At 40.5% G+C, this 14,621-nt stretch overlaps 1 protein-coding gene across 1 annotated transcript in view; it reads right to left on the reverse strand.

Moving 5' to 3' along the window:
- Window positions 1–3,308: 3,308 nt before the first annotated feature.
- LOC126162312 (MOXD1 homolog 1-like) overlaps window positions 3,309–14,621 on the reverse strand; it is a 172,626-nt gene continuing 161,313 nt past the window's right edge. Inside the window, exons 10-11 of the mRNA XM_049918735.1 lie at window positions 12,943–13,306; window positions 3,309–5,852 (exon numbers count right to left, since the gene is read on the reverse strand). Coding sequence (XP_049774692.1) covers window positions 5,664–5,852; window positions 12,943–13,306 — 553 coding nt within the window. The 3' untranslated portion in view covers window positions 3,309–5,663. The remainder of the gene's footprint in view (window positions 5,853–12,942; window positions 13,307–14,621) is intronic.

Raw genomic sequence — 14,621 nt, forward strand, 5'->3', positions numbered from 1 at the left:
GTTTGATGCCCGGCTCACATGGGTTCCTCATATTACTCAGCTGAAGCAAAAATGCTGGCGGCACCTCAACGCCCTCCGCTGCCTTAGCCATACGTCTTGGGGTGCAGATCGCTGCACGCTGCTGTGATTGTACAGAGCCCTTGTGCAGTCCCGGCTTGATTATGGGAGCCCGGCCTATGGGTCTGCATCACCCTCAGTGTTGAAGTTGTTAGACCCCATACACCACTGTGGGGTTCGGCTTGCAACTGGCGCTTTTCGTATCAGCCCCGTGGATAGTCTACTGGTGGAGGCCGGGGTTCCCCCGCTGCGGATTCACCGCCATCGACTGCTCGCCGACTATGCTGTCCACGTGCATTGCTTGCCAGGCCATCCCAATCGTCGCCTGCTTTTCCCTGCCATGGTCCTCCATCTGCCCGAACGGCGACCTAGGTCTGGGCTTTCCGTAGCTGTCCGTGTCCAGTCCCTGCTGTCAGAACTGGGGTCGTTCCCTCTTCTGCCTCCCTTCCGGGTCCGTACACCTACGCCTCCCTGGTGTTTGTCCCGGCCGTCCGTCCGTCTGGATTTGGCACAGGGACCTAAGGACTCGGTTCCGCCTGTGGCCCTCCGTCGCCGTTTTCTTGCGCTCCTCAAATCATTTCCGGGCTGTGAGCCTGTCTACACTGATGGTTCCCTGGTTGATAGTCGCACTGCCTACGCTTTTGCTCACGCTGCCCATGTTGAGCAACGCTCCTTGCCGGCTGGCTGCAGTATTTTTACTGCAGAGCTGGTGGCCATCTTGCGCGCTCTTGAGCATATGCGTTTCTGCTCAGGTAGGTCCGTCGTCATCTGCAGTGACTCCCTGAGCAGCCTTCAGGCCATCGACCGCTGCTATCCCTCTTCTCCTCTGGTGTCCTCTATTCAGGAGTCTGTTTCCGCCATTGCCCGCTCTGGTCGTTCGGTGGTCTTGGTTTGGACGCCAGGTCACGTTGGCATCCCAGGGAACGAACGTGTTGACAGGCTGGCCAAAGGGGCGATCGACGCCCCAGCTTTGGAGATCGGCCTCACAGCTCGCGACCTGCAGCTGGTGTTGTGCCGTAAGGTGCTTGGGGTGTGGTCTGTTGAGTGGCATGGCATGACAGCCCAGAATAAACTGCGGGCTGTCAAGGAGACGACCGATGTGTGGCGCTCCTCCCTGCAGTCTTCTCGCAGGGACTCTGTCATCCTGTGTCGGCTCCGCATCGGTCATACATACCTGACGCACGACCATCTTTTACGTCAGGAGGATCCCCCCGTGTCGGTGTGGGTCCCGGCTGACGGTCGCCCACGTTTTATTGGAGTGTCCCCGACTGCGCACCCTTCGGCAGTCTTTTAATCTCCCGGGCACCTTGCCTTTGATTTTATGCGACGATGCCTCCATGGCTGACAGTGTTTTACATTTTATCCGTGCTAGTCCTTTTTATGGTTCCATTTAGAGTGGTCCTGCACCTTTCCTTTTGTGTGTCTCTTGTCCTCGAGTCTCTCATATTTGGTTGCAGCTTTTAGTGTGTAGTCGGTTGGTTGACTCTTTCCATTTTTTGTTGTCGTGGTCAGTCAACCAGTCTCCGGCCATCTTCTTTTCTTCTGTTTCTTTCTGTCTGGTGTTCATCTGTCCTCTTCGTGTCTGTCGTATTCGTTACCGCATTTGTGTTCTTTTAGGGCCTGGGGGGGGAGTATCCTTCCCCTAGGGGTTTTATGTGCTCCGCGCCTTAATGTCTCGCCTGTTTTTGGAATGGGGGACTGATGACCTTAGCTGTTTAGTCCCCCTTAAACATCCTAACAACCACCACCACCACTAACAACTCATCAATAGCTACTTATGATACACAATGTATTGAGCTGAGCCTGGAGCTGCATCATGCCTTCATCTGAAATTTTGCTGTAGACGATGTCATGGAGCCTATAATTGGTGCCAACTTTCTCGGGTATTACCAACTGTTACAGTTCATCAATGGTGAAATGCACTGCAGCCAAGGAAATGTGTGTTTGGGTGTGTGAATGTTTGTACTTCTGTTAGAGAAAGAGCTCAAATGCTAGTGTGAATACTGCTTTTTATTGCATGCTTCCAAGCATCACACAAACAGTCCACTGTGAATGAGTGGTTGCCTTTCTATTAATTTATACATATTTATTAATGGTTATCTTTATATATGGAAGCGAAACATGGACGATAAATAGTTTGGACAAGAAGAGAATAGAAGCTTTCGAAATGTGGTGCTACAGAAGAATGCTGAAGATTAGATGGGTAGATCACGTAACTAATGAAGAAGTATTGAATAGGATTGGGGAGAAGAGAAGTTGGCGGCACAACTTGACCAGAAGAAGGGATCGGTTGGTAGGACATGTTCTGAGGCATCAAGGGATCACCAATTTAGTATTGGAGGGCAGCGTGGAGGGTAAAAATCGTAGGGGGAGACCAAGAGATGAATACACTAAGCAGATTCAGAAGGATGTAGGATGCAGTAGCTACTGGGAGATGAAGAAGCTTGCACAGGATAGAGTAGCATGGAGAGCTGCATCAAACCAGTCTCAGGACTGAAGACCACAACAACAACATCTTTACTCATTCAATTGTGAGCATACATAAAGATATATAGTCATGAATTCTTGCATGAATACTGGACACCAACCAAAGCAAAATAAATGCAGTTTACTTGATGAATATTCAACAAATTTTCTTGTCAATGTACTCATGTCAGGATACACATTTAGACGTGCTCTTATGCCATCTTGCATTGTACTTAAAAGTTCCAGTGGAATCAGCTTTCATATATTGAACATTGTTTCCAAAGCTGCTATTTTATACATTTACTTTTTACAGTGATAAATCTGAAAATATCTGTAGTGCTTCTTGCTAATAAAAAATAGTGAATGTAGGCACAGTTAGAATCAATGTTGTTTCTAATGGCTTAGTTTTGGGTACTTGGTGAAAGATTGTGATACACAGGCACATACTTTTCCTAGGCTGTATGCTGTGTAAATTATATTATGATCTTAATTCCAGTTTATTACTACCTCCAAAACTAGCTAAGAACTGAAAGCATGCAACATATAAAAACAAAAATTTTGTGTCACCTAACAACTTGTAGTAGTGTAATCAAAACACATTATGTTTGAAAATGACGTTATTTCACAACTACATCTCAGAGAGGATTGCAGCCTGCACCAGTGAAATGTGTAAAATGTGTACGTGTTTGGAATGCTTATAATGTTACTGAAAAACAGTAGCCTCGAATAGTTAAAAATATTTATTACATATAAAGTAATATTACAAAACATTTACACACAAATAATAATTTTTTTAAAAGTTTATTTTCTCAAAGCTGTGGAAATGTATATAATATAAATATTTTTTTTCTATTTACAAAGTATAACTACAGAGGTATTCATTTCAAATAGGTTTTATCACAGTTATTCCTCAATGACAAACTGGCTAGAGGACAGCCTTGCATTGAAATCAAAAATACGTTCCATTACAGTCATATTTGAAAAATTAATAGACAGTCCTAATAATATACAGTACAGTGTACTACTTTGCTTCTGTACAACAGAAAACTACTTTTCTTTTTCTTCTGTAGTATCACCACAGGTGAGAACATGTTTTGTAGTTAACACTGCTTAGCATAACAGCACAAGAATTTCATTAATACAAAATTATATTTTTCTGGTAGTATATAATTAGTTGGCAGCATTTTAAACAATCATACTTCAAAATTGTACAGGGAAAAAATGACTTTCATTTGTGTGATAGAAAATAAATATGGACATTCTGAAAAGTAAGAACATCACTCTACAATAAAAACTTTTTTGAAAATAAAATGTAATTATAAAACATGAGCTCAGCATTGGCAGAATGGTTTAATTAGTATGGTAAGAGGAGATAGTCATAAAGTTCTGTCACCTCAAAAAATGTGGTGTTAGGTAAATCCAATGTTTATATAACTAAGCAACTGTCAACCGAAAGAAAAAAAGAAAGGCATGATTTTATCACCAACTGCAAAATCATTTTAACATTGCTTCAAACTAGCCACCCATCCATCCATCCATCAAACTAGTTGTAACAGTTGCCCTGGCAGAAATTTTTTGTTGTAATGCAGACAACAGAACTTCATATTTTCTAAATTGTGAAGAAAAAGAGGAGGTATGGATTATATGTACCCAAGTCAGTATAATATAAATATATGAGGACAAGGGCAGTACAAACTTAACATTCTCTCCAACATAATTCTTTGCAGTAACAGATAAAAACTCAGTATAATGAATCTCGAAATTTGGGAACCAATAGTTCATTTCTCAGGAGTTAAAGATAAACTAAGGATAAAACAAAAAGCTTTAGAAGGTGGTACAAATAACAAATTATCAGAAAAAAGTCAATACTGCCCTTAACTTCTAAGAGCTATATGGTTAGGGGCTTGCACGACAGGAATGCAAAATAACCATGACCCATAAAAGGGAGGAAAAGATAAAGAAAAGCACACAGGAAACTTTAAGTTTCACAAGACCCCAAGCAAAAAACTTGGAGCTTCATGGCTTTAAATCCATTTATAATGTTTTACACATCCTGTTTTTTTTTAGGTCTCTTTTCTACAAAGACAGAAGAGTTCAGTGTCCTGCCAGTGATGATGTCACAATGTTCAACAAGGATGGAGATGAAATCACCTGTGTCCTCTACAAAGGAGCCATCCTAATATTTGCACCCTCCTCAGTAAAAATGGAAGCTCTTCACCCTCAAATTCTTAAGAAGAAATTCAAACTTTTTCCTTGGTTTTGTTGGTCTACTACATTTAAACTATATGTACTCTTTACCTTACTTTCTGACTATGATATTCCAATTTTGTACCAGAATGAAATCAACTGAAAATAGACAAGCTATACATTCTAAGCTATGAAACAACTGATAATACAGTTTTACAGAATTTTTTTTTGCCTACACTTTCTTATTTTCAGAACATGATTAAATTCGACTGATTCCTTTCTGTGACATGTAATGACAACCAAATGCTAATGTTCCATGGGCTTAGAATCAACTTTTTAATTCCTTTAATGCAACATAGCTTTGGTGCACTTTTAGGAACTCATGTTTCACACCCATAAGGCAGATGGCTTTTCATCCCATCTCAATCACATTCTTTAACATTATTTTAGTGTAACTGGTTCTTCTGAGATTATTTCTCTCTAGCAATGCTGAATCACACAAAGATAATCTTATCTTGAGTGTCTTCAGTGTTTCACAAACAAATTTACATATATAAATCCACTGTTTTTGTAAAAATACATAAAAAAGTAATTCAAATGCCAAGCTTGTGGTATGATATATGTGACTATATAGTGACACTGCCATTTTAATTACATGATTCTTTATTTGATCTGTACCCAAACAGCAATTTGGTCAGAGTTCTTCACTTTTGGTTACATCCAGTCTTCTTCATGAGACCACAGACATCAAGGAACATACTTATGTTTCACTTTAAAAACAACTCAAAAGTACAAAACTGTTTCTGCAAATAATTGCATATCAAACAACACAGGAACACAGCATCCCATAGGAATACATTTTGCATGAAGAGAAATAAAGTGTGACTATACAATATTTGTCATCAATTAGCTTTGGTGCATAGCTTTAAGATTTTTTTTTTTTAATGGCAACCTCATGTTGTGTGTAGAGCACAAATAAAAAGCAACAGCATCATTATAGACAATGGGATATGTTGCGCAGCAATTCCTCTAGGTTGCTCTGACTGCAAGGGATGTCTGGTACTCCCATGACATAGTGTTAGCGACCTCGCAGATGCAGATGGAAGATCCGTCAGGTTAGGAAACGAAAACACATCAGCTGGCTGTCAAAAAATTTGAAGTTATAATTCATATAGCAGTTATTTAATACATAACAATACTTGCAAAATGAAGGTACTAAGTATAAAAAAATAAACAAACAAACTTTAATTTATTATTATTTAATAACAAATATCTTCTATGTCCTAAGAAAACAAGAAGAACAGGAGAGGAGGATCTGTATACTGATCGCTGGATGGCGAGCAGTCAGAAGCAGGCAAAGATCCAAAAACTGAGGAAAAACAGATGATGCATTTCAGGATTTTGGAATTTTAAGCATAATTCTTTTGTTGAAGGAAATAATAGACAGAAAAGCGATGAGGTAATGAAAGTACTGTATTTACCTGATTGTAAGATGAGGTTTTTTCCCATTTGAAAAATACGGGCTGATTTATACTACTGTTGGTGAGGTCAATGTTTTTACATTGTTTATTAGATTAATACAGAGGTTACCTTATTAGAGAAGGAAAGTTGCTGCTCACCATATAGCGGAGATGCTGAGTCGCGATAGGCACAACAAAAAGATTCACACAATTATAGCTTTCGGCCATTGAGACCTTTGTCAACAATAGACACACATATGCACACGCACACAAACACTCACGCAAACGCAACTTGCACACCCATCTGCAGTCTCAGGCAACTGAAACCACACTGTGAGCAGCAGCACCAGTGCATGGTGGGAGTGGCGACCGGGTGGGGGTAAGGAAGAGGCTGGCGCGGGGAGAGGGGGGGGATAGTGTGGTGGGGTTAGTGGACAGTGAAGTACTGCAGTTTAGACGGAGGGCAGAAGAGAAGGTGGAGAGGGAGGGGGGGTAAGTAGGGGAAAGGAGAGAAATAAAAAGAAATCAAAAGACTGGGTGTGGCAGTGAAATGACAGCTGTGTAGTGTTGGATTCCTCCAGATGTCCCATGAATAGGTTGGCATAGGATGGTGCCATGAGGGAGCTCGAAACTGTACCCTGGATTTGTTAGTAGGTAATGCCTTCAAAGGAGAAGTAATTCTGGGTGAGGATATAATTGGTCATGGCAATTAATTCTCCTTTGAAGACATACCTCCACTTCGACAGCTGCCACCCCTTCCATGCAAAGAAGCCTAGCCACCCGTGGTCATCGCAGCTGCAGTGATGAGCAGTCCCTCTCAGAATATACCGAGGGTCTCACTGAAGCCTTCACTGACTGTAATTATCCTCCCAACCTTGTACAAAAACAAATCTGCCATGCCTTATCTTTCCAGCCTACCACCACCTCCCAAGTCCCACATTCCAGCCACAGAGCAGCATTCCCCTCGTAACTCAGTACCATCCAGGACTGGAGCAACTGAATTACATTCACCGCCAGGGTTTTGATTACCTCTCGTCATGCCCTGAAATGAGAAATGTCCTGCCCACTACTCTTCCCATCCCTCTTACAGTGATATTCCACCATCCACCAAACCTACACAACATACTCATCCATCCTTACAGAACCCATGCTCCCAATCCCTTAGACCTGTCCCATACATCCTCCTACCACCATCTACTCCAGTCCAGTCACTAACGTCACCTGTCCCCTCAAAGGCAGGGCTATCTGTGAAACCAGTCATGTGATTTACAAACTAAGCTGCAACCACTGTGCTGCATTCTACGTAGACATGACAACCAACAAGCTGTCTGTCCGTATGAATGGCCACCGACAAACTGTGTCCAAGAAACAAGAGGACCACCCTGTTGCTGAACATGCTGCTAAACATGATATCCCTCATTTCAATGACTGCTTCACAGCCTGTGCCATATGGATCCTTCCCACCAATAACAGCTTTACTGAACTGCACAGGCGGGAACTTTCCCTGTAATACATCCTATGTTCCCATAACCCTCCTGACCTCAATCTTCATTAGTCACTGTCCTCACCCATCCAGCCCCTCCCTGTTTCTATTCCAGTACTACACAGCCGTCATTTCACCGCCACACCCACTCTTTTAATTTCTCTCCTTTCCACTACTGACCCCCCGCCACCTTCTCTCCTGCCCTCCATCTAAACTGCAACACTTCACAGTCTGCCACCTCCACCATACTATCCCCCCCCCCTCCCCGCCCCATCCTTCTCCTTACCCCCATCCAGTTGCCAGTCCCATCATGCACTGGTGCTGCTGCTCGCAGTGTGGTTTCAGGTGCCTCAGACTGCAGACGTGTGTGCAAGTTGCGTTTGCATTTGCGCGCGCGCGCGTGTGTGTGTGTGTGTGTGTGTGTGTGTTTGTGTGTGTGTGTGTGTGTGGTTATTGTTGACAAAGGCTTTAATGGCCAAAAGCTATAATTGTGTGAATCTTTTTGTTGTGCCTATCGTGACTCAGTGTCTCTGCTATAAGGTGAGTAGCAACTTCCCTTCTCTAATATTGTTAGAGGTTACCTTACATTTACAAATGATACTTTGGCTATTGAGATTCCGTACAAATTTATTTTGAAGAATTTCAAAGATTAGGGCATAGTAATGCTTTCGTTTGAATAGACAAGAGATTTCCCAATACACTGAAGCACTTGATACAGTACTGATCTTGCACGAACAATCACACAATTGACTCATGGCACTAGTGCAAGGGATATGCAAGAAGCAATGAACTAGCCCCTACAACAATCTAATGCTCTGCTTAAAAATTGACAATTCTGTGAAATCAAGGAGTAAATAGCATTAAATTCCACCAACTTACAAATGTTTCTTGCACTTGAACAGCAGAAAGATCCATTGTGGAGTTAGTACCAACAGACATCACTACATTACAAGAAGAGCAAAAGCTCAAGAATTGGACTGAATTGTGATTGTGATATTTTATTTATGTATTATGGTAGTTACCATTGATACATATGACCAGCACCTAGAAGATATTGTCATCCATGTTTCACTACCATTCAAGCACAGCAGTACAGAAGAGTTGGAGTAGTAACAGTGACACCATCTGGCCTGAAAGTACAATGAGTGCAGTGAAGAATCCATTTGTAATAGGAATTGGACAAATATTCAATAATACCATACATTTTTGTAGGAGATACTAAAAGTCTAGATTGGGGCCAGTGCTGTAATTACATATTTTTGCAGCAATACTGTCAGCACTCATTGTGAGATATGATGGGACAGATAAGAGGTGTGGGGGTTGCTGGTTTTATGCAGCTAATATGTTTGGAAGCAAAAGAAATTTTAACATTCTCACATTAGTACAGAAACAAAAACAGTTATGCGTTCATGAAAAAAAAAAAACCTCAGAAATGTCAATATATTCAGAAGACAGCTGTCCTGTTAGGATGATGACGACGAATATAGTGACAGCACAGAGGACAGCGAATAATAAAGACAGTGAGAATAAAATTTAATGTAAACCATTTCTTTTTGTTTATTTTATTTCTCCTTGTATTATCAAAATGGAGCCAATTAATAAATGGTGTAAGTTGAAAATAGATGCATTTTTATTTTTTTTAGGCAGACACCTTACACCCATAAAAGTTGGTAATTCTGATTAGTGATAATACATTAAAAATAAATTTTTCTCATGGAGCCTCTTAAAAAAAGGGGGTGGATGGGAGGGGCACCTTATTTTAGGGCTGTCTTATACTCGGGTTAATTCTCTCCAATCGTCACCCTCAATTGTCACACAACTGCAGATAAAGAATTTGAAAATGGTAGTGGACCATAACAGTTTTGCTTTAAATACCAGTGCCATAAGTCGACTTAATGGTGAATGGTTAGAATTTTAAAACTGGAAGTACATTATACATTGAAAATAGGAGCAAAAGATAAATATTGCAAATAAAAGATGAAAATGAAGTCATCGACAGCAGATGCAAATGTAACATTTTAAAAATAATTCCCTCTTTACTTCCTTTCAGTTTTTAGCTCTACTCTTTGACCTACTTGTTGTCTGTGGCTTATTAATAGTACATCATAAATTTAATCCTGACGTCATACTGTCATTTGGTCTCTTTACTTGCTTCATTTTTTCTCTTGATCCAAGATTGTAACTGACCTCCCCCCCCCCCCCCCCCCCCCAAACCTTCACATTTTTCTTATTCTTATTTTTATTTTCATCAACTACTCACATAACAACTTCAATTTCACTTCTTTATTTGTTGTTTGCTATTTTTCCACTACTCCTTCACCTTCTCCCAGTTTCTTTTCTTCTGACACATTGTTTCTAATAATTATTTCTTCTGCCTTGAAAGCCTTCTGAATAGAGCATTTTTTGCTGAAAAAAGGTTTCTTTATGCTTTCTCTGACTCTTATATGTTCTTTCTTTTTAGTTCATATTAACTGATTCTTCTCTCACTTCTTGGCAGAATAACATAATAATAAATGAAAAGCACTATATCGCCTATGTTCTACATGATTAATTAAATGCGGTTAACTGGCTTTTGTCTCCTACACCATCATCAGACTTGAACTGACTATCAGTTTTGAAGAAGTTACAATGTTTGTAAACATCATTTATTTCTTTCCTTATTTCTATTTCCAAGCTACGGTTGATTTCTTTTTCCAAAAATACAAGAATATTTGGTTTGTTAGCCTGTTCTCATTGATTTGGTAGAGATGTCTACAGAATTTGATCTTGATCTTGGTTCTGCCTTTACTTCTGATATTTTCTCTATATTTTGTAGATGGACAGATATAAAATCTACTCACCAATAAGTGTCACGAGAAAACACATATATCAGTATTAAAATTTGCAAGCTCCTCCTCCTGGCAGCAGTGGTGAATGGAAGGAAGAGGGGTAACGGAAAAGGACTGGTGAGGTTTAGGAAATCGCAAGATTTCAAAGAAGTCACCCCAAACCACAGACAGGGAAGATTTACTGGACAGGATGAGAAGGAAAGACTGATCGTTGCAGACTGCACCAGATGAGATTTGGAAACCTGAGACCTTAAAGGTAGAAGATAGGGTAATACACAAAACAGAGATTACTGAAAAAAACTGTGCACCAGTATGTGTTAGCGATTTGGAGGGGGGGAGGGGGGGGGGCAGAAAAGAGAGACATATCAGAAAATAAATACATCTATTTCCCCCCACCTTTACCACACACCATGCATTTAGCTTTCCACTCTTACTGACTCATGCACAATGTTTTGTCAATATTATCTGTCTTGCATATTATCCTATCTTCCACCTTTAAGCTCTCAGGTTTTCAAATCATGTCTGGTGCAGTCCCCAACAATCAGTCTTTCCTTCTCATCCAGTCCTGTAAGTCTCCCCTGACCTGTAGTTCTGGGTGGCTTTTCTGAAATCTTGCCATTTCCTAAACCTCACCAGCCTTTTTCCTTCACCCCTTCTCCTTCCCCTTCAACCCTTATGCCAGATCAAGGAGCCACTGACTCCAAAAGCTATGTGTGTGTGTGTGTGTGTGTGTGTGTGTGTGTGTGTGTGTGTGTGTGTGTGTGTGTTTTCTCCAGTTTCTCTTGTCATTGCTTGGTGAGTCGATTTTTATCTATCCAGTTACATCATATTTTCGAAAACTGATTATAATTTTTCTATCGGCCCTTTCTCTTCACTTATGAGAGTTTCCCTCCACCTTTCTTTCCCCCCAAAAAAGTAAGCACCTCCCCCCCCCCCCCCCACACACACACAAAATGTTTAGCTCTAGTTAGTACGTTACTGCTCTTTTCTTTTGTTGTATTCAGACAAAGTCTTCTCTTACACTACATATTTATTACACATCTTCTGTATCTATTGTGAAATATTTCTCATATTTGAAAAGGTCTACTGTAATGTGCTTTCATGTTATGGCTATGAGAGACAGGTAGCCTAAGAGATTGGATTTGGTCTGTAGTCTATTCTTACCTTCATGACATTTAATATGAGGCTGTTGTTTATTCCCAGATTCCTCACATTATACTGACTCTTCAAACTTTGTAACAAGGCTTTTGTGGAATGGCTGACACCTAATCTCAAGCATCTGATCATTCAGGTTTTCCAGCGTCTCTGTGATACTCTGCTATGGGTCAAACAAATCTGTGATCATTCGTGCCTCTCTTTTGTTCATGACTCTCCATTCAAGATAATGTGCTCTCCAGTCAAGTTATTTTGATTCTCCCACATCATCATACATCAATTAATATGTGCTGCTGTGTCAGATGCCTTACGGAAGTCAAAAAATACTACATCTTCCTGACTGGCTTGACTCATGGCTTTCAGGATGTCACACAAGAAGAGCAGAAGTAGAGTTTCACAAGATATGTTTTTGAAATCCTTGCTGGTTGGCATGGGAGAGGTCATTTTGTTCAAGACTAATTAGATATGAACTCAGAATTTGTCCTGAGATTCTGCAACAGATGTGTGTCAGTGATATTGGGGTCACTTCAGATATCCTTCTTATAGATGCTTAAGACCTGTACTTTTTTCAATCTCTGGCCAGATTTTCTATCTGATGGAACTATGGTATATTATTGATTTGGTGAGGTGCTAAGTAAGGTGAATATAGTGTATACAACCTAACAGGGATTCCATCAGGACCTGATGCATAATTCATTATTAGCTATTTTAGTTTTTTCTCAATGCCACTGACTTTAAAATCTGTGGCACTAATCTCTGCAGGGGCGTGAGAATTAAACAGGGACAGTACTCCTGGCTCTTTGTAATGGAACACCTGAAAGCAGAATTGGGGATTTCTGCTTCTGCTTTGCTATACTCAATTCTGGTTCCTGTGGCTCCCATCACTTATGAGACTATTTTTAATGCTTCAAAAGCAGCCCTTACATATGAACATAATTGTTTTGGTTTTCATGAAAGGTATTTTGATAAGATTCTGGTATGGTACTTGTTGAAGGCTCTATGCTTTACTCTGCTGAAGGCTCTATGCTTTGCTCTTTTGATAGACAAATGCATTTTATTTATCATCTTTCTATCCATATTCCTACACTGTTTTCTGTACACTGTGTAAAAGTTGCTGTTTCTTTCCAGAGACTGTACATCATGGAGAATCCTCCCCTCAAAAATGGTTCCACTGGGTACATATCTATCCAAGTTTTGGATAGTTATTACAATTAAAGGCTAAACATTTAATTCAAGCAGCCAGTTTTGGTACTATATTTTTGTATGGTATTTACTTCAAATAGGACATAATCTCATTAATACTTACAATGGCAAGATCATCTTCTCTGGTGCGACAAAAGACCATGTGTTTACCAGCATACAGCCGCTGCTCAACAGGACTGGCTAAAAGTGGATCAGACCATGGCAAATCTTGAAGATGTGCAACAAGTGACCGATTGCGAAACTCTTCAGGTTCACGGATAACGAGCTCTCCAAAAAGTCCACCTGTACCTTCATCTGCACCCTCTGTAACACCTTCTTCTGTAAAGCCACGCATACGTTTCAGTACAGATATTGCTTGAGCATTAGCTTCATCATCCAGCTCAACATCAGATTCCAAGACAGGGAATGTTGGTGCTGTAGTAGTGGTAGTTGTTGTAGTTGAAGCCCTCATTCGGAGTTGTGACACACTGTAAAAATAGACATGTTTTTAAACAATGGGAAGTCCTGGTTGGAATGTCAACAATTACAAAAAGGATAGACTGCTACACCCCATAAAGATGATACATTGAGTTACAGACAGGCATAAAAATGACTATTAAACCCTGAGCTTTCAGTCAAAGTTTCCTTCAGACAAGAAAGGAAAACACACACTCATTCAACCAGGCACACCTCACACACACATGATAGCTATCTCTGGCCACTCTGACCAAACTGGCCCGAGTGGCCAAAGACAGTGGTCATGTGTGCATGAGGCATGCCAGTTTGAGTCAATTTGTGTGTGTTTTCCTTTCTTTTCTGAAGAAGTCTTTGTTTGGTTGAAACCTCAGTGTGTAACAGTCTTTTCATTGGGCCTATCTGCAACTGAACGGGGGTCTTTATGGTAACTAGTGACATATTTTTAAACATAGTTAAAAATCTTTCATCTAAATTAGAGGGACTACAGTATGCTGTAACTGTCAGTGCAACTTTAAAATTGTTATCCAATTCCCACTGTTTTCAGTATGATGGTGGAAGTAAAACAGTAAAGGAGAGCAATCTGGCCCATACAGTAGTTGATTAGACAGATAGTATACATGAGAACTTTTAACATTGCAGTGCTTCAGTAATCGTGAATAATTTAATGATTATAAAGAATCCACCTTGACTGCAAATAGAAACCAGATGTTGACCTACGTTTCGGCGCAGATAACCACGCATTCTTTGGAACACACTAAAACTACAAACTGCCTAAAGAGGCAACATTAATACAGAATGTCCAAAAGGGCAAAGGACTTGCATAAAATGTAAAATAAACGGTATGTGAGTACCATGTCAATAGCCGTACTTAGCTCAAACGTCAGAAGCATGCTTCCGCACCCCAGCCAACGTTCGGTGGGCTGCAGGCTCTCAAGTAAACTGATGTGGCGCCAGCAGATAGGCTGTGAGAATGTCAGAAAGGAATGCGCATGCGCAAATTGAGAAATCATCTTCTTCCATGTGATTGGCATAAAATGTGTTACGAAAGTGATCCGATGACCGGGTCAAAGGTCTCTAAATCCATAAAATCCTAAAGGACTCTAAATCCATATGGATTTAGAGTAGCCTTCTCCACTAATAATAATTTGAAAAAGAACCTAATCCACTCTTTACAATTTGCTGGTGATAAACTTTCTCAGTCTGGGGTTTACAAAATTACCTGCAGTGACTGTCCGAAATATTATATCGGTCAAACAGGTCAAGCTCTAGCTATTAGATATATGGAACATAATCCCACCAGAAGTGGTGACAGTACGCGAGGTTCCA

This window comes from Schistocerca cancellata, chromosome 2 (assembly GCF_023864275.1).
Source record: "Schistocerca cancellata isolate TAMUIC-IGC-003103 chromosome 2, iqSchCanc2.1, whole genome shotgun sequence".
Taxonomy (NCBI): domain Eukaryota; kingdom Metazoa; phylum Arthropoda; class Insecta; order Orthoptera; family Acrididae; genus Schistocerca; species Schistocerca cancellata.